At 43.6% G+C, this 21059-nt stretch overlaps 1 protein-coding gene across 1 annotated transcript; it reads left to right on the forward strand.

The window, feature by feature from the left end:
* Positions 1–2263: 2263 nt before the first annotated feature.
* On the forward strand, positions 2264–17608 carry LOC129855225 (RNA exonuclease 1 homolog). Its single transcript, XM_055922642.1, has 16 exons — positions 2264–2651; positions 5212–7121; positions 8084–8185; positions 8279–8489; positions 8744–8901; positions 8990–9127; positions 9379–9502; positions 9704–9829; positions 9927–10064; positions 10177–10290; positions 10423–10496; positions 10735–10845; positions 10959–11074; positions 11204–11342; positions 11440–11560; positions 15074–17608. Exons 1-16 carry the CDS (start codon positions 2465–2467, stop codon positions 15160–15162), a joined length of 3858 nt encoding a protein of 1285 aa, XP_055778617.1. The 5' UTR covers positions 2264–2464; the 3' UTR covers positions 15163–17608.
* The last annotated feature ends 3451 nt before the right edge of the window (positions 17609–21059 follow it).

A 21059-nucleotide genomic window follows, 5' to 3' on the forward strand; every position in this document is an offset into this window, starting at 1 on the left:
TCAAGATTAATTGACAGATTTAACAGAAGATCTCTTTGTTTCTTGGGACCTAGAACAAGCATCTCTGTTTTGTCCGAGTTTAAAAGTTGAAACTTTTCATCCATCCACTTCCTTATGTCTGAAACACAGGCTTCTAGCGAGGGCAATTTTGGGGCTTCACCATGTTTCATTGAAATGTACAGCCCGTGTGTCATCCGCATAGCAGTTAAAGTTAACATTATGTTTTCGAATGACATCCCCAAGAGGTAAAATATATAGTGAAAACAATAGTGGTCCTAAAACGGAACCTTGAGGAACACCGAAATGTACAGTTGATTTGTCAGAGGACAAACCATTCACAGAGACAAACTGATATCTTTCCGACAGATAAGATCTAAACCAGGCCAGAACTTGTCCGTGTAGACCAATTTGGGTTTCCAATCTCTCCAAAAGAATGTGGTGATCGATGGTATCAAAGGCAGCACTAAGGTCTAGTAGCACGAGGACAGATGCAGAGCCTCGGTCTGACGCCATTAAAAGGTAATTTACCACCTTCACAAGTGCAGTCTCAGTGCTATGATGGGGTCTAAAACCAGACTGAAGCATTTCGTATACATTGTTTGTCTTCAGGAAGGCAGTGAGTTGCTGCGCAACAGCGTAATGCGTTCTAATTTGTGACACAGTTGACACAAAAGCCATTTGAAGCAGATCAATTAAGGTCACTAATTAGTACGGAACTCCTCTCACCTTGTTGTCTACGTCTTATTGAATAGGAAAAAACAAGAACCGGCAGACATTCGGCCCTCCGTGTAATGACTTTGAAAACCCCTGTTCTATCCTAATCCTGACAAACATATGGGAGGGCTATGCCTATACCAAATATATATATATATATATAATTTCTTTGATTTGATTTATTTGTTTCTAGCTCAGGCTCATACAGAAACTGATCGATGCTTTTATTACAAGCAGACTTGACTGCTGTAATACTCCCCTGTCTGGTCTACCCAAGCAAGCCATTGGTCAACTGCAAAACATACAGAATGCTGCAGCATGGGTACTGACCAAGACCAGATGGAGAACAATCATTAAACCGGTTTTAATAACTCTGCACTGGTTGCCTGTGAGTTCTAGAATTACTTGTAAGGGTTTTCAACTGTTTTTTAAAAATCAATCCATGATTGTGAACCCCAATACATGTCAGACATGCTTTAAATGTATGTACCCAGTAGGTCCCTCAGGCACTGGCCGTTTAACTATCCCAAAGCCTAGGACCAAGAGGCAATGGAGAGGCAGCCTTTATGCCCCCAACTTCTGAAATAGCCTGCCAGAGAACCCGATGGGTGTCGACACTGGACATATTTTGAAAAGATCTTAAAACACACGATTTTAGCTTTGCATTTCCGTAGTGTGATTTTTTTTGCCTGTGAGGCGTGTTGTGTTAATGTTTGTAATGTGCTATAAATAAAGCTTGATTTGATATGGTTAGGCTATATTGATTTTACAGACTATATCCTACATTGTAGCCCTATTAGGCCTAACCGTTGTGCAAAATTCTCCTGTACAATTTTGGCTATAAAAACCTGCTTGAATCAGACTAAACACACAGGTATTTTGATGCGATATGTAATCAGGCCTTTGACAGACGATGGCCCATTTGGGGTTGATTGAACATTTTTAGAAAGGCTGTAAAATGTCTGTTTCGATCAATCAAATCGGTACAATGATTCTGGTAAACTCATTCTCACTCTTTAATTATCTTCTACATTTTATGTCTGATTAGGATGAGTGCAGTTTCTCTTCAAGCTGCTAGCTGTTCTGAGGACCATAAGGACTGGGGAAAAATGTGATGGAAACTTATTGTGAAAAAAAAAGGTTTCATTGCTCTTATTTGTTAAGATCTGATCGGAGTCAAACAAGTGTTAGGCTATGCAATGCTGCATCCCAATAGAGCAGCCCAATAGAACCAATGATGTGTAAAAGAATTGAACAAGTTAGTCTAACCTTGGACATACTACACGTAGTAGAATTCAAAAGCCAATCTAGTGTATGATACAATATTCTTAGAAGCTTGAGGTAGCAGGGTGACCTAATGGGTTCATTTTCATAGTCACTTTTGTAAGTCCTTAGTTACATTGTAACAATATTAGATAACACATGTTTTAAAGGTACGACATTAAACAAACAAACAAGCGCAGACCGCGGGTATATTACACGCTGATGATCTGGGCTGAATTTGCACAGGCAAATATTTAGAGTTCTAAATGACGTGGTTATGTGCGACGTGGGGCTTTTTGCGAGAGTTTCTTTGGCCATCCAACATGGCGTCGTAGGGATTCTGTTGTTGTTGTATTTCACGTAGTTATGTGAAGGAAGCCAAGTGGATTCATCTCCATTTACTCAAACTAAACAACAAACCAACCAACTACTAGATTAAATTGTGTCGGTCTCGATTCGGCGGGTATGAGAGAGGTCTGGGAAGACTATGCTGAGATCCACCGGTTTCTTCCTTGGGATTGACTGCCCGTTTTACACGGATAGTTGCAACGTGATAAGTGTCAAAGATGGGTGCAAGAGACCGTACTGTCACTTCAGACACAGCCAACAGAGACGGGCGTCTTATGGATCAAATGACATAAGAAAATCAAACGAGCTTTACTCCAAACAAAAGGGTGAGTTGCAATTCTATTGTATTAATATTATATGGCTTACGTTAGCTAACTAGCGAGTGTACATTATTATACAGTGGCTGCATAGTGTTTAACTTAGTTATATGTGAAAACATTGAGCTAGCTAAATTATTCCCTTACTGAAGGGCTGACAACACAATTGCAACTTGCACATTACATGAATCCTCTGAATCGGCTATACTCTGTAATTTCTTAGCTGCATTAACTAGTTAGCTAGCTAACTAGAGTACAGTCAAAGTGATATACGGGTTTTATTTATTTATTTTTTATTGAACCTTTGTTTAACTAGGCAGGTCAGTTAAGAACAAATTCCTATTTACAATTACGGCCTACCAAAAGGCCTCCTGCGGGGACGGGGGCCTGGGATTAAAAATATATATATAATATAAATATAGAACAAAACACATCACGAGAGACAACACTGCATAAAGACAGACCTAAGACAACAACATAGCAAGGCAGCAACATGACAACACAGCATGGTAGCAACACAACATGGCAGCAGCACAAAACATGGTACAAACATTATTGGGCACAGACAACATCACAAAGGGAAAGAAGTTAGAGACAACAATACATCACACAAAGCAGCCATAACTGTCAGGAAGAGTGTTCATGATTGAGTCTTTGAATGAAGAGATTGAGATAAAGCTGTCCAGTTTGAGTGTTTGTTGTAGCTCGTTCCAGTCGCTAGCTGCAGCAAACTGAAAAGAGGAGCGACCCAGGGATGTGTGTGCTTTGGGGACCTTTAACAGAATGTGACTGGCAGAACGGGTGTTGTATGTGGAGGATGAGGGCTGCAGTAGATATCTCAGATAGGGGGAGTGAAGCCTAAGAGGGTTTTATAAATAAGCATCCCACAGTGGGTCTTGCGACGGGTATACAGAGATGACCAGTTTACAGAGGACTATAGAGTGCAGTGATGTGTCCTATAAGGCGCATTGGTGGTAAATCTGATGGCCGAATGGTAAAGAACATCTAGCCGCTCAAGAGCACCCTTACATGCCGTTCTATAAATTAGGTCTCCGTAATCTAGCATGGGTAGGATGGTCATCTGAATCAGGGTTAGTTTGTCAGCTGGGGTGAAAGAGGAGTGATTACGATAGAGGAAACCAGGTCTAGATTTAACCTTAGCGCCTGCAGCTTTAGTATGTACTGAGAGGACAGTGTACCGTCTAGCCACACTCCCAAGTACTTGTATGAGGTGACTACCTGAAGCTCTAAACCCTCAGAGGTAGTAATAACACCTTTGGGAGGAGAGGCATTCTTCTTACCAAACCACATGACCTTGTTCAGAACAAGGTTAAGGGTAGAGAAAGCTTGTTGGACACTAAGAAAGCTTTGTTGTAGAGCATTTAACACAATCCGGGGAGGGGCCAGTTGAGTATAAGACTGTATCATCTGCATATAAATGGATGAGAGAGCTTCCTAATACCTGAGCTATGTTGTTGATATAAATTGAGAAGAGGGCCTAGGATCGAGCCTTGGGGTACTCCCTTGGTGACAGGCAGTGGCTGAGACAGCAGATTTTCTGACTTTATACACTGCACTCTTTGAGAGGGGTAGTTAGCAAACCAGCCCAAAGACCCCTCAGAGACACCAATACTCCTTAACTGGCCCACAAGAATAGAATGGTCTACCGGAACAAAAGCTTTGGCCAAGTCAATAAAAATAACAGCACAACATTGCTTAGAATCAAGGGCAATGGGGACATCATTGAGGACCTTTAAGATTGCAGTGACACGTCCATAACCAGAGCAGAAACCAGATTGCATACCCGAGAGAATACTATAGACATCAAGAAAGCCAGTCAGTTGATTATCAGCAAGTTTTTCCAACACTTTTGATAAACAGGGCAAAATAGAAATAGGCCTATAACAGTTAGGATCAGCTTGACCTCCCCCTTTTAAATAAAGGATGAACTGTGGCTGCCTTCCAAGCAATGGGAACCACCCCAGAAAGGACAGACAGGCTTGGCGATGACAGGGGCAGCGACCTTAAAGAAGATAGGGTCTAAACCATCTGACCCAGATGTTTTTTTGGGGTCAAGTTTAAGGAGCTCCTTTAGCACCTCTGCCTGCAGGGAGAAACTTTGTAGCGGGGCAAGGGAAAAAGAGGGAGAAGCATCGGAGATAGTCACATTTAGAAGGGGTGGGAGATGAGGAAATGTTGGACGGGCAACGAGGCATGGCTAAGTCAAATAGGAATCCTGACTTAATGAAGTGGTGATTAAAGAGCTCAGCCATGTGCTTCTTGTCAGTAACTACCACGTCCTCAACATTAAGGGATGCAGCTGTGTCTCTCTCTGAGGGGAACGTGTCTCTCTCTGACGGGGGGCGGGTAAGTGGTGTCCGGATGTTAACCAAGGTTGGTTGACAGGTTGGTTGACAACAGCATTTGAAACCTTATTTCACTCCAAGGCAGACCGACTAGAACGTATTCAACGGAACTGTTACAGTACTGTAAAACTGTACATTATTCTTACAGTTGAAAATGATAGACAATTTCCTCATTCTAATCTGTATCTCATGGCTCTCTCCAGAGCAATGCGGCTATGACCCATTCAAACCAGAGGTAGTGAGACCTGAGGAGCAACAGAATGGGGAGCCTGCTGCTGCAACAGTGGACATGGGTGCCTTGGAGCTTGAGTTGGTCAATCGCGCCATCGAGGAGGTACGCAGTGAGGTGGAGCGGGAAAAGAAGAAACTCTCACGAATCGGGGATCAGGAATATGACCCTACCGACAGTTCCCCCAAAGTGGTTGCTAAATGGCCAAAACCACTGGCCGTGACATCACACTTGGCGTATGACCCAGGCAGTTATCAGATGACTACAACAGCTGATTACAACCCTACCCCTCGCTCCAGTAAGTACACCTTGGATTCCGACAGCAAAGACAACCATGCCAGCTCCATGGAATATGTGCCCACCTCAGTTACCAAAATAGCTGTGAAAAAGCCTGTTCCTCGAACACAAACTCCTCATCTACACTCTTTGCCTACTAGTCCTAAATACTCCACTATTGCATCCTGCTCCAAGAATAAGTACACAGTGGATCATTCTAAACCATCCACAGACATGGAATATGACCCTCTCTGCAACTATTCAGCAAAAATAGCTGGCAAAAATAAGAAACACCAGAGGACAGGGGCTACTATGGGTGAAGGAAAAAAGAGACCTCACCTGTCAGGGACAGGAAAGCAGTCAACAGATGAGGAATATGTGCCAACCATTAAGAAGCCTCGGCAGGTAATACCAGACCCACTGAAGTACACTGCCAATTTCTCTGAGTCTGATGAAGAGCGCTCTGGGACAGAGTATCGACCCACTTCTCTCAGCCGTCTGCAGAGGAGGAAAAGCAGCAGTGGGTCAGTGGAGGAAGCCTCTGGTCCAGGGAAAGGAGAGAGGACAGAAGGAGCCGTAGGTGGGCTGAAACAACAGAGGAGTCAGGAGTCTAAAAAGCAGCAGGACGCCGCACACTGGGAGTCAGAGGACTTGGAGAACCAGGAAATAGTAGCTAGACAGAAAGACAAGCCAGAGACTGAAATAGTGGCAGGTAAAACCAACCAAATGAAGAGCAGCAAAGTAAAGAAGGTGCATAAGTCTGAAAAGGAGTCCAGTAAAAAGAGTGGTGCTGGTGGTGATAGTAGTAGTAAAAAAGGAGCAGGGGATGGGGAGAAAATAAGTGATTCAAAGAAATCAAGCCACGAAACTGCAAAGAAAGACCGCAAGAATCAGGGAAAGAAAGAAGAAAAATGCAAGATAAAGGATACATCCATAGACAAAGGCAAGAAGGAGGGAAAGGGAGAAAAGAGAAGTGATGGAAAGAGTAAGACAAGGACAGACAAAGTTAAAGGGGAGTCAAGCAAGAGGGAGAATGAGAGTAGAGAAAAGGGAGGTGGGGATAGTAAAAAACTGCAGACTTCAGACAAGGAAAAGGACTCTATGTTTAAAGAACAGAAGAATGGTAAATATGACAGCAATGAAAGAGAAAAAGATTCAAAGAAAGTAAACAAAGGGAGTTCTAAAATCGATAAAGACAAGGTGAAGAAAAGCAGCAGTAGCTCCTCTGATGGCAAAACAGGAAAGGTGAAACAAAGATCTCTGAGTCACGTAGATCTGTTTGGTGATGAGAGTGTAGAGGAGAAAAGTGAGGAGGATGAAGACGATGAGGAAGAGGAGACAATTGTGAGGAAGTCAGCTGCTCTTTTCAAGAGGGGAAGTTTGACTAGGAGGAATGTCTCAGAACTCACCCCCTCATCCTCAGAGGATGAAGATGTTGGTGCAGAAGATGACGGAGGCTATGATGACATGGATGATTGTGGGGTGGACTACTCCAGTCTACAGGTGGACATGGACTTTGACCTGGATAATGACCCAATGGAGGAGTGCTTACGGATCTTCAATGAATCCAAGGATGTGAAGACTGAGGACAAGGGAAGGCAAGCCAAGGTACCCATAGATTGCCATGTCCCTTCATTGTTGCTTGTTTTGTATAATATTTCCTTGGTTTAGCATTCACTGCTGTTTATCCTGTTAGTTCAGGTCAGTAATGGTGTCATTATTTTAAGAATGGGACTGAATGTAATGTTTTCTCCAATATCATACTGAAAAAGAAAAAAAATTCAGCGATTTTACTCCGTTATAGTTCATATAAGGAATCCGGCAATTTAATTTAATTAATTAATTCATCACATGACTGGGCAAGGGTGCAGCCATGGGTGGGCCTGTTAGGGCATAGGCCCACCCACTGAGTAGCCAGGCCCAGCCAATCAGAAGTTTTTCCCCACAAAAGGGCTTTATTAAAGACAGAAATACTCCTTGGTTTCATCAGCTGTCTGGGTGGCTGGTCTCAGACGATCCCGCAGGTGAAGAAGCTGGATGTGGAGGTCCAGGGCTGGCGTGGTTACAGGTGGTCTGCGGTTGTGAGGCCGGTTGGATGTACTGCCAAATTCTCTAAAATTATGTTGGAAGTGGCTTGTGATAGAGAAATGAACATCAAATTCTCTGGGAACAGCTCTGGTGGAATTTCCTCAAAATTGGAGATATCTGTGGCTTTGTGTTTTGTGACAAAACTGACAATTTTTTATGACTATTGTCCCCAGCACAAGGTGCACCTGAGTAATGACCATGCTGTTTAATCAGCTTCTTGATATGCCACACCTGTCAGGTGGATGGATTATCTTGACAAAAGAGAAATGCTCACTAACATGGATGTTAACACATTTATGCACAAAATGTGAGAGGAATGAGCTTTTTGTGCGTATGGAAAATGTCTGGGATCTTTTATTTCAGCTCATGAAACTTGGGACCAGCACTTTACATGTGGCGTTTATATTTTTGTTCAGTATGTATTCGTAGAATATTGTATGAAATGTACTGTACATTTTCTCAAAGTTTCTCTCCCTTCCCAGCCCGCTAAAGATTCAGAGGATGAGGATTCCACAGAGAGCAATCAAACCACTCTTTTCCCCGGTCAGAGGAAAAGAGTTTCACATTTCTCAGCCAAAGGAAGTGTGAGTTTGTTCTCTGGTATTTACCCACCTATCTATGGTAACTCAAGTAGTAAAAAGCCTTTCATTGATTACAAACTGGATTCTGTGTTTCAGACTGAGGCAACCCCGAAGCCTCCACCATACAGGAGACTGACTGCCCAGGAGATCTGTTACCAGCGTATGCAGATAGCACAGCAGCAGGCTGCCCAGCTGGCTGCAGCTGTGAAGACTGCCTCCACACCCAGGCCTAGCCCCAGCCCTTTCCCTGGGGAGAGGAAGAGAGTAGCCCACCGCCCCACCCCTTTACCATCCTCTTCCAAATCTGGTAGGAAAGCTTGTCCGTTCTTATTTATTTCTTATTGTCGAGAAGGAACCTGCAAGTAAGCATTTCGTTGGACGGTGTATATCATGTGTATCCTGTACATACGACTAATAGAAGTTTCAAGTTTTATCTTCCACACCATGTAGGTCATGTTATCTAACACAGTTTACATAAATTACGATTGCACAAACAATATGAGACCAGAGAAGTGTAATTTAAGGTGTGTTGTTGAGGAGCCTTTCTATATCTGACTGAAGGTCTTGCTGCGGCGAAGTCGGCGGGCAGCAGAGTGTTGTTGCCCACCAGTACCCTCCCAGCAGGTCTCTCTGTGAAGGCCCAGACATCAGCCGGCATCCTGTCAAAGACCACTTCCACTATTGTACAGAAGAGGGTGGCACACACTCCCACAATGAAGGTAACGCCAGACATTTATATCATGCCACAACAACCCAATAAATGGATCTTAGCGTCCATTGTAATTGACATGATTTTTCTTTTCTCAGAGCTCTGCAATGAAGCGGCCAGTTATTCCCACCGCGTTTGGGGCCAAAGTACCCACCAACGTCCGCCAACGATACCTCAACACATTTATAGACGAGTGTATGAAGTTCTGCCCCTCTGAAGACATGGCCTTCCAAATGGTATGTGAGACCACACAGGGTTGAACTGATTCATCATAAAATCGATCCATGTCTACAGTAAAGTATGTGTGCTTATAGCACAGCTAGTGGTGTCCCATTTCATAGAAGGGTGGATGAGTTATGTTTGTGAAATCCTTGATGTGGGTTCAGTTGGTTTACCCTTACACATTTTTAGGTGCTTATTCATAGTGTGCCACTCTCTTTACTTGTATATATGGGTTGATGGTTGTAACAGCTGACGGTCTCTCTAGGCCCTGGAGGAGGAGAAGGTGGTGTATGACCGGAGCAGCAGTAAGAACATCTACCTCAACGTGGCAGTCAACTCACTGAAGAAGCTACGCAGCAAGAGCAGCTCCCCCAACTCACTCGTTGCCAGTATGTCACTGATACATACAGTATCCATTTAGCAATTACAAACGGATGGTGTTTGGTGTATTTGCAGTGCTCATGTTAGTCATTGCCATTTGGCACAGATCTAGGAGAAACATTTCCCCCCAAAATTCAAATGTTTACCATTAGGTGAAAAACACCAAACTAACTGTATATCAGAGTCTTATCAGCTTGCTTGTCTTTCAGTGAACCCTGCAGTGGTGGGGAACAGGAAGTCCCAGTCCCATGAAGAAGTGCTGGGGGGACGCCTCGCTGCCAAGACCAGCTTCACGATAAACAGGACAGGCAAGCAACAGGCAGAGAAACTCAGTGGTGAGTAGCTAGTCCTCGTCTGGTTGGAGCTGGTTTTACTGGCGGCAGAGGCAGTGGGGGTTTGTATCCTAGCTATGTGTTATCTGGTCTGCTGTAGGCGCTACTCTGTACCGGAAGCTGAGGGACTATCTGATGACGGAGGAACGGCTGCAGGAGCATGGATACCCTAGGCCACACCCTGAGCGCTCAGGTCGAGCCGTGGTCCACAACGTCCCAGAGAAGAACAACGTTGACCGTAAGTCTTTACAAAGCACCTACAAATCCTCCTCAGTCTGGGGGTGGATCCAATCGTTCTCGGCCAGACACATAAAAAAAATGTTCTTCCACTAATCTCTTCTCGTTCCAAGCGTTTGCCAAGGTGTGCTGTCGATGTGGGGCCGAGTATAAGATCAATGCCAACGGCAACTGTGTTCGCAAGGAGGAGTGTAATCACCACTGGGGCCGTCTGCGCAGACATAAAGGTCTGTTTTTCTGTCCAATAACTTGTACGTTGTTTTAATTTTTGCATGCTGTAAAGGGCAAGATGTTAGGATTTGAATGTAGTTGCCCATTTTGGATGGAACTAGTAAGGGCTTCTGTCTGTCTATGAATAGTGTCGGGAGGCTGGGAAACCAACTACAACTGCTGCTCAGGAACTGTGGGCTCTCCTGGTTGCTCCGTGTCTAAGGTAACACCACGCAGTTCCTCTGCATTGCATTTATGCAATCAGAACCCAGTAATAATGTGAATACTGAACTGTTATGGGAACAGAAGGGGGCGGTGTTGTCCATGGCACATTGTGACTGTGCTACTTCATTAGACCTGATGCCTCCTCAGAATCCCATCTCTGTGCTTATATTTAAGAATTAGTCAATTCCACCATTATTTTTAAAAGGTAGTCCACCTTGCGTCCTCTCTGTTCATAGCAACACGTTCAGGACGGCCGCAAAGAGTCTTTGGGTGGCTACGTTCAGACCTTTGAGAAACAGCTGCCCCCGGACGGCAACTGTGGAGTCTATGCCCTGGACTGTGAGATGGTGAGCTGGCTGCTGCGCTGCTTTCCTTCGGGCACAATTAGCTGTTTGAGTGCTGAGAGTGGATCTCAATACCCTATATAAAGTGTCCTCTTTCTCTCACTCCTCTGTAACAGTGCTACACAAAGCAGGGTCTGGAGCTGACCAGGGTGACTGTTGTCAACTCTGAGCTGAAAGTCATCTATGACACATTTGTTAAACCTGAAAGCAAAGTGGTAGACTACAACACACGGTAATGGATACAGAAGATCTTTGTTCAGTCTTTAGTGTGGAGATATAGCTAGCATGCGTGTGGAGTTATAGCTATCATGCGCGCATGCACACAAGGACAAAATAACAATGTTCATCATGTTTTGCACAGGTTTTCGGGTGTAACGGAGGAGGACCTGGAGAATGCCAGCATCACCCTGAGAGACGTGCAGGCGGTGATGCTCAACATGTTCAACGCTGAATCCATCCTCATAGGACACAGCCTGGAGAGTGACCTTTTTGCCCTCAAGGTAAACATACACACTCCCCTAATCTGATTGCCCTCTGGTCATTATGTGGTTGTGATGTGCCCCACTCACTCTGTACCTCTCTCTGCTGTCTTCGTAGGTCATACACAGCACTGTAGTGGACACAGCAATCGTGTTCCCCCATCGCCTGGGCTTGCCCTACAAGCGGGCCCTGAGGAACCTCATGGCAGACCACCTCAAACGCATCATACAGGACAGCGGTGAGCAGCTAAAACCTCATTACCATGTTTATTATTGTTCCTATGATATACAGTCGGAAGTTCACATACACCTTACAACTCAGTTTTTCACCATTCCTGACATTTAATCCTAGTAAAAATTCCCTGTTTTAGGTCAGTTAGGATCACCACTTTATTTTAAGAATGTGAAATGTCAGAATAATAGTAGAGAATTATTTATTTCAGCTTTTATTTCATCACATTCCCAGTGGGTCAGAAGTTTACATACGCTCAATTAGTATTTGGTAGCATTGCTTTTAAATTGTTTAACTTGGGTCAAATGCTTCGGGTAGCCTTCCACAAGCTTCCCACAATAAGTTGTGTGAATTTTGGCCCATTCCTCCTGACAGAGCTGGCGTAACTGAGTCAGGTTTGTAAGCCCCCTTGCTCGCACACGCTTTTTCAGTTCTGCCGATACATTTTCTATGGGATTGAGGTCAGGGCTTTGTGATGGCCACTCCAATACCTTGACTTTGTTGTCCTTAAGCCATTTTGCCACAACTTTGGAAGTATGCTTGGGGTCATTGTCCATTTGGAAGACCCATTTGCGACCAAGCTTTAACATCCTGACTGATGTCTTGAGATGTTGCTTCAATATATCCACATACTTTTCTTTCCTCATGATGCAGTCTATTTTGTGAAGTGCACCAGTCCATCCTGCAGCAAAGCACCCCCACAACATGATGCTGCCACCCCCGTGCTTCACGGTTGGGATGTTGTTCTTCGGCTTGCAAGCCTCCCCCTTTTTCCTTCAAACATAACGATGGTCGTTATGGCCAAACAGTTCTATTTTTGTTTCATCAGACCAATGGACATTTCTTTGTCCCCATGTGCAGTTGCAAACCATAGTCTGGCTTTTTTATGGCGGTTTTGGAGCAGTGGCTTATTCCTTGCTGAGCGGCCTTTCAGGTTATATCGATATATGACTTGTTTTACTGTGGATATAGATACTTTTGTACCCGTTTCCTCCAGCATCTTCACAAGGTCCTTTGCTGTTCTGGGATTGATTTGCACTTTTCGCACCAAAGTACGTTCATCTCTGGGACAGAACACGTCTCCTTCCTGAGAGGTATGACGGCTGAGTGGTCCCATGGTGTTTATACTTGCGTACTATTGTTTGTACAGATGAACGTGGTACCTTCAGGCGTTTGGAAATTGCTCCCAAGGATGAACCAGACTTGTGGAGGTCTACAATTTTTTTCTTTCTTCTGAGGTCTTGGCTGATTTCTTTTGATTTTCCCATGATGTCTGTCACGTTCCTGACCTGTTTTTCCTTTTTTCTTGTATTTATTTGGTTGGTCAGGGCGTCAGTTGGGGTGGGTTGTCCATGTGTTATTTTTCTATGTCGGGTTGTTTGTGTTCGGCCGGGTATGATTCTCAATCAGAGGCAGCTGTCAATCGTTGTCCCTGATTGAGAATCATACTAAGGCAGCCGGGGTTTCACGTGTGTTTGTGGGTGTTTGTTCTTGTGTCAGTGTTCCGCCACACAGGACTGTCACGGTAGTTATTTTGTATCGCATATTGTTTTTGTTAATTATTAAATCACTATGGAAACTAACCACTCTGCGTATTGGTCCGATCCGTCTCGCCTCTCCTCGTCCGAGGAGGAGGGTTACGACTGCCGTTACAATGTCAAGCAAAGAGGCACTGAGTTTGAAGGTAGGCCTTGAAATACATCCACAGGTACGCCTCCAATTGACTCAAATGATGTCAATTAGCCTATCAGAAGCTTCTAAAGCCATAACATAATTTTCTGGAATTGTCCAATCTGTTTAAAGGCACAGTCAACTTGGTGTATGTAAACTTCTGACCCACTGGAATTGTGATACAGTCAATTATAAGTGAAATAATCTGTCTGTAAACAATTGTTGGAAAAATGACATGTGTCATGCACAAAGTAGATGTCCTAACCGACTTGCCAAAACTATAGTTTGTTAACAAGAAACTCATGGAGCGGTTGAAAAACGAGTTTTAATGACTCCAACCTAAGTGTATGGAAACTTGCGACTTCAACTGTATACTGGGGGGAAAAAATGTAAAATAATATGTAAAGTGTTGGTTTCAGGAGCTGAAATAATAGATCACAGAAATGTTCCGTATGCACAAAAATCTTATTTCTCTCAAATGTTGTGCACACATTTGTTTACATCCCTGTTAGTGGGCATTTCTTCTTGGCCAAGATAATCCATCCACCTGAGAGGTGTGGCATATCAAGAAGCTGATTAAACAGCATGATCATTACACACCTTGTGCTGGGGACAATAAAGGCCACTCTAAAATGTGCAGTTTTGTCACACAGCACAATGCCACAGATGTCTCAAGTTGAGGGAGAGTGTGATTGGCATGCTGACTGCAGGAATGTCCACCAGAGCTGTTGCCAGGATATTGAATGTTAATTTCTCTTCCATAAACTGCCTCCAACGTCGTTTTAGAGATTTTGGCAAGTATATTCTAACCGGCCTCACAACCGCAGACCACGTGTAACCACACCAGCCCAGGACATCCACATCCGGCTTCTTCACCTGCAGGATCGTCTGAGACCAGCGACCCGGACAGTTTGCACAACTGAAGAATTTCTGCACAAACTGTCAGAAACAGTCTCAGGGAAGCTCATCGGTGTGCTCGTCGTCCTCACCAGGGTTGTAGCAGACTTCAGTGGACAATTTCTCACCTTCAATGGCCGCTGACGCTGGAGATATGTGCTCTTCACGGATGAATCCCGGTTTCAACTATACCGAGCAGACAGCGTGTGAGCAAGCGGTTTGCTGATGTCAACGTTGTGAACAGAGTGCCCCATGGTGGGGTTATGGTATGGCCTGGCATAAGCTATGAACAACTAACACAATTGCATTTTATCAATGTAAATTTCAATGCACAGAGATACCGTGACGAGATCCTGAGGCCCATTGTGGTGCCATTCATCCGCTTCCATCACCTCATGTTTCAGCATGATAATGCACAGCCCCATGTTGCAAGGATCTATACACAATTCCTGTAAGCTTAAAATGTCCCAGTTCTTCCATGGCCTGCATACTCACCAGACATGACACCCATTGAGCACGTTTGGGATGCTCTGGATCGACGTGTACAACAGCGTGTTCCAGTTCCCGCCAATATCCAGTAACTTCGCACAGCCATTGAAGAGGAGTGAGACAACATTCCACAGGCCACAATCAACAGCCTGATCAACTCTATGTGAAGGAGATGTGTCGCACTGCATGAGGCAAATGGTGGTCACACCAGATACTGACTGGTTTTCTGATCCACGCCCCTACCTTTTTTTGGTACATTTTCTGTGACCAACAGATGCATATCTGTATTTCCAGTCGGTCATGTGAAATCCATAGATTAGGGCCTAATGAATTTACAGTATTTCAATTGACTGATTTCCTTTATATGAGCTGTACACTCAGTAAAATCTTTGATTGTTGCTTTTCTATTTTTGGTCACATGTCAACAATCCTTAGTAGGCCATTTCCCTCTCTCTGGTTTCAGTTGAAGGTCATGACTCCAGTGAGGACGCCTGCGCCTGCATGGAGCTTATGATGTGGAAGATCCGAGAAGACGCCAAGGTGAAGAGGTGACCTCTGCTTTCTCTTCTCCGCCCACCTCCCCTCTAACCAGACTGCTGCAGACAGAGAAAGAACTGTCAGTCTGAGAAGCCATCAGCCCAGCACTTGACAAGAAAGAAGTAGCAGGAATGCTTCAGGTATTCCAAAACAGCCACAGCACATGAGTTCCACTGACTGGGATAGGACCTTGACAGAGGGTGAGAATAGGCTCCTCTGCAGAGATCTGCACAGAGAGACAAGTCACTACGTTGCCTGGACAGGTGGGCCATTGTGAACAGGTGCTGCTCCGGCCTTGTTGGAATACAGCAGAGCCAGAGCCCTCGATGGAGCAAGCAGGGAAAGAGCAGAAATCAGCAGTGTTTTAATGTACTGTTTACGCATTTCATTTATAAGATCCATGATCATGATTGTCACCAGTTTTTGTTGGTATCTATTCTTCTCCTCCCGCCATCTATTTCTGAAAGACTGGGGATGGGGGTTACATCGACGTCTCCCATAAAATATAACCTTTCTATCAAATGAAAATGACAGACTTGTCAGGGCATTGGACTTGTCACATTGTTAGGGTGAAAATGCTATTGCTGCCGAGCTGCATCCTTGGCCCAACTTGCACTCTGTTCTCACGTTACATTAAATGTGGTCAGTCTCTTAGTATTTTGGTGGCTCTCAAACTTGATTCATCATGACGGACTTGGTCAGAACCCAAACCAGAAATATGAATGTCTAAAATTGTCCTGGAGTGGTTGATTTAGAGATATTGTGTTGACTAGCTTGACCATGAAATCTCACCATCTCTGTTCTGTACACGGCATTAAAGTAACTTAGTTTCAATCTTTGCCTATGTCCACATTATGCAGCAATTTAGTTATTCAATGTAAACCGATATGAAACCGTTTATATTAAATAACGCCTATAATTTTTTATATGGTATAACATATACTGGTAAAAAAAAAAATAATGCTGTAAATTGTTTCCTTTTGTATTATCTTTTTCTATTAAAAAGATTAAAAAGATCTGGTTTACTTAATAATTTCAAAGTAAACCTTTTTTTCTGCCTATGTCACAGCAGGATAAACATAACATCACTAACAAGAAGTGCCTTCTTCACTGAGTATACAAAACATTATGAACACCATGACATAGACTGACCAGGTGAAAGATCCCTTATTGACGTCACCTGTTAAATTCACTTCAATCAGTGTAGGTGAAGGGGAGGAGACAGGTTAAATAAGTATTTTTAAGCCTTGAGACAATTGAGACATGGGGTATGCTGTTCAGAGGGTGAATGGACATGACAAAAGACTTAAGTTCCTTTGAACCGGGTGCCAGGCACACCGGTTTGTGTCAATAACTGCAACGCTGCTGGGTTTTTCATGCTCAACAGTTTCCCTTGTGTATCAAGAATGGTCCACCACCCGAAGGACATCCAGCCAACTTGACACAACTGTGGGAAGCATTGTACTCTACATGGGCCAGCATCCCTGTGAAACGCTTTCGAAACCTTATAGAGTCCATGCCCCAACGAATTGAGGCTGTTCTGAGGGCAAAGGGGAGGTGGGGGGTACTCAATATTAGTAAGGTTTCCTTAAAGTTTTGTATACAGTGTGTAATGTATAGGTTTCCAAATGTAGGTTAAGGTTTATTTATGTTAGTGCATATCATCTGTGTTTATAGTACAGTACATTCTTGCTATTGCAGCTGTCATATCTCTCTACCCTGTGTGTGTACTCTGACGGAAGGTGCGTTGGTATTGTCTCCTTTTCTTCGCAGATGTGTTAGGGATACAAAACGGGACAGAAATGCTAAATGGAGAGGCCCATTATTTATTTTTTCAATAGGCTCCACATTTTTGCCTCTTGAGCTCCTCCCATCACATGTCACCATGCATTTCCCCAACTGAGACCAGAGATCTCTTGACCCCAGGTATTAAAGACCTAGTTAGCACAGATCAATGACAACACAGTGTTCTCCTGACAGGGAGGGGGGATACCTAGTGTTTAAATGCAGCAGAGATTTGAACATGTGGGGAGAAGCATCTCTAAGAACGTCTAGAGGTCTTCATTATCAAAATCGATCAGTGTGCTCCCTCTGTTCACCTTTGACTGCTGGGGGTTGGTAGGGGCCAGGGTTGGTGCTGGCTCTGTGCAGGCGGCAGCACTCACGCTGACCCCATGCTGGGAGATGTCTTGTTTATCCCTCAAAACACTGAACATAAGTTACCCACTAACCACATCCCTATCAAACTTATTGGGAGAATTTGTTTTATGACCTTTGGTTTCTTTTGAATGTTTTCTACTTTGGTTAGGTTTCTTAAAAGTATACCTTTTAACTTATTATTGTATGATTCCAGTTGTACTGTGTATCAATTACATATTGTGACAGGACAGCATAGTGTTTGTTGCTTAGGACTGAAAAGTGCTCAACCTTTCCTGAATAAACATTTCATATTGACCTGAAAGCTAGCAAGTTATTTTTTTCATGAGTTGAAATGTAAATGATTTTCTGCAGTTACCTTAACGAATCTGTGTGAATCATAGCGGCTGCTTGCAATTTGACTAAGGCCTTTGTTTTGACTTTGGATTATGGCCCATAATAGGCGAGTCCATTTGAAAGATCATCTGTGTGTCCTCGCCAGCCTCTACCCGGCCCTCCGCTGCTTCCCTTGACCCCCCAGGCGGACCTAGCAGCCGCCTGTCCCTTTCTCTGTCATTAACTCAGACTCATGCTGCCCAATTAAGTGACTGATCTTTACTCAGTTTCTCATATTGATCTGCCAGAGGAGCTGCCTGTGGCAAATCTCCCTGGGGGTTGGGTGGAGATCATATGAAGTTAATGCCTCTAGGCCTCATAAGAATGGAATTACTAATGCCCAGTTAACCAAAATCAATGAGTTTCAGAGATCCCAATGCTCCACTTCAGCTCTATTAGATGAGCTTGATAGATTGGTTTGAGGCTGGTTGGACAATTTTAATGGCTGATAGTTATGAGAGCAACTGGTAGGCATCAGTTCCATAAAATGTCTAATTAAGAACAGTACGCAGAGATATTAAGATATGCTGTTCAGGTTCTATGTCCTTAGTATTCAGTATTACTCAACATGTTTTATTCTATTTTTTATTCTAAAGCAGTTATTCAATGGTAAAGGAACAACACAGATACCCCTATAGCTCCTATTTGTTATTTGTGTGTCATAGCTAGTGTCAGGGCTCACAGCGTGATCCTGGCACGTGATCCTGGGCTTAAGAAGAGCTACTGACCTGCCGCTCGCTATCCCTGTCTCCTAAGGGTGAAAGGGCATCCGGCCCCATCGATTTCCCCCAATGAAGAAGTCTTCAGCCCCTTACCCGCTTTCTTCTGGTCCCCATGCCCCAGTCCTGACTGGGCAGGCCTGAAGGCCTCTATTGTGTTAGCGTGCCGATCGATCCAGTTGGTGTCCAAGGGGCCTCTCCTTTGAGATGCTCTCCCACTGTTAATTGACAACTACAAAGCTCCTGTCTTGATAGCCACGTGTCAATACAAATTTCCACTATTGATAAGTAATTAAAGAGAGAGGTGCTTTAGGGGGTGTTCCTCAGACTGCTGCTCTCAAACGGAAACATCTGCTAAATAGGAGACATTATCAAAAACACTTTTAGAATACAAAACCAGCCCCCCTCTGCCCTCTCCAGGCTCCCCTGTAGTTTTTTTTAACCAATCTGAATATTATTAAAACAACATTCAGTGGATGGACAGGACGGAACACATTGGATAAACTGGTAGCTTTTTGTTCTTCAAACTGTTCCTACTCCAAAGTGTTTGATAGTGGGAGTATGAACTTGCTCTGTCTTGTTTCATTCATAACATTAGAATTGTAGCTTTTACCAAACAATCATTTCTTGTGATCTATTACACACTTTTGCTGTCATTATTGCTTTCTCCCTGTGTAACATACCATGCAACAGGAAAATGTTTTCATGTTTTGTCTGTGATTATATTTTTCACCTTTCCAACAGTATTTTTATTTTACATATAGGCCGGATAATACGCTCACTGCAGTTAGACCTGCATGCGCCTAGCTGCTTGATGGCGAAACCATTGTGACGTGACTAACTAAGGATAACCTTTGTCTTTTAGTTCCAGTAATCCGTGCCTGTGTAAGTGGATCCACCTAGAAGAGGATAACTCCCTTAAGATCTTTTAAACACTACGGGAGGGACTGCAAGCCAGTAACTTATTTTTGTCTCTGTTCTCACAGTAATCCAGGTTATTTGCAGAAATGATATTCCCAACTGTGTTGAAAAGACATAGCATGTGAATCATAATGCCTGCTGATAGATCCAGTTTCAAATTGTGAATTTCAAATTGTGAATTTTGAATATCATTGGACTGTGAATTCTTCCAGTTCTATCACCTACTACTTAATGGGTGGTGTCTGGGGTTTAAAACAAACAAAGCAATCAGCGAGGAGCCCTTTGGATGACTTGGAACAGTGGGAGAAATCAGTAAGGTCATCCTTTTATTTAGAGTGGAACCCAGTTCTGTGGGGATGGGGAGGGGGTGTGCCTTTTGGAGGAGAAGGTTTCCAGGAGGGCAGTGGGTTGGGGTGGTGGCTATGGGGAGGGGGTTGCACACAACCAGAGTCTTTGTGTCTTTAATCCCCCCAGCCAACACAGCTTTGGCCAGGTTTCATCATGAAAGTGCCATGAAATAACTACTTTTTTCCCCCTTAGCAGTAAATCGCCCCTAATCCTGCGGGCTGAGGAGACAAAGGCCTCTGGGACCTAATCCTGGAGCTTTTAGTGAGGTTCCGGGGCTGGCCTACAGAGCCTCTTCTAAATGACTTATTTTTATCAGACACTGATATAGCTTGACAGCCAAGAACAGTGGAAAAAAAGCAAAGAAAACATATATCCACATATTTTAGGAATCTAAATGTATGAACAAGTACTGTACAAGTATGAACAAAAATGTTACCTTTTATGCCAAATGTTCAGTTCCTATTGGGCAAAACAACTACAAAAAATATAATGTATCCAACAAGTGTTGAACGAGTTTGTAGTCACAAGCTTGATAAAGTCATTATTCAAATGGGGAACTAGATACATGAAGTGCTTTCATTTCTAAACGTAAAACAAATATATTAAAATGTACTCTCAAAATAAAAGGTATACTGTAACCTAATATTAAACATTTGATCTCAAATCCAAAATGCTGGAGTATAGAGCCAAATAAAAAAATGTAGCTTCACTGTACAAACACACATGGTGGTGAGTGTATACATTGCCAAAGAAAAAAGCATGGGATTGTGTGACCCCTGAGACTGACTGTGTGGGTCAGTGATAGAATGCAGCAGACATTTGAACAGAAATGGAACCACCCAAGAGGTCTAAGAAATATATTCCCCACAATAACATCTGCTAATCAAGTCTGTGACCAGTAACATTTGATTTGATTTGACCTTAAATCATGGTATTAGGCAATTAAATTCCTACAGAAATAGCGGAATCGAGGGCAAAAATTAAAACATCTTTATCGCCAGCCAGACTTTTGCCTTGAGTTTCAGAGTAACAGGGAAGAATGAACGTTTCAGTAACAAATGGAAGATGAGAACACAGAGGGCTGTTCAAAACATTGAGGTCGCTGGTTTTCGCTCCAGTTGTAGTAATGGCCCCTCCTCTCCTGACTGTATGGCTGGTGTACTTGGTGTGTTTTACCCTGACTCTGGGACAACTGATACTCGTGGGAAGCATAATCTGTCACTGAATGCTTTGCCTTTCCACCCTTCGCACCTCAGCTAAGGCCTTAGTGGAATTTACATGTCTAAACCCTTCAGCCTAAAGCTAGAGCTGGGTTATTGGAGATGATCTTATTGGAGAGTGTTACAATTTGAAATGTGTCACAATGCACAGGTGTGCCAGGACTTTGGGGTG

Source organism: Salvelinus fontinalis, chromosome 5 (genome assembly GCF_029448725.1).
Source record: "Salvelinus fontinalis isolate EN_2023a chromosome 5, ASM2944872v1, whole genome shotgun sequence".
NCBI classification, from domain to species: Eukaryota; Metazoa; Chordata; class Actinopteri; order Salmoniformes; family Salmonidae; genus Salvelinus; species Salvelinus fontinalis.

Bases quoted from the DNA above. Each gene is read 5' to 3' on its own strand.
- LOC129855225 (XM_055922642.1), top strand. From the start codon at position 2,465: ATGCTGAGATCCACCGGTTTCTTCCTTGGGATTGACTGCCCGTTTTAC. The intron at 7,122-8,083 runs GTACCCATAGAT...CTCCCTTCCCAG, and splicing joins ACAAGGGAAGGCAAGCCAAG to CCCGCTAAAGATTCAGAGGA. The intron at 10,291-10,422 runs GTCTGTTTTTCT...GTCTATGAATAG, and splicing joins CCGTCTGCGCAGACATAAAG to TGTCGGGAGGCTGGGAAACC.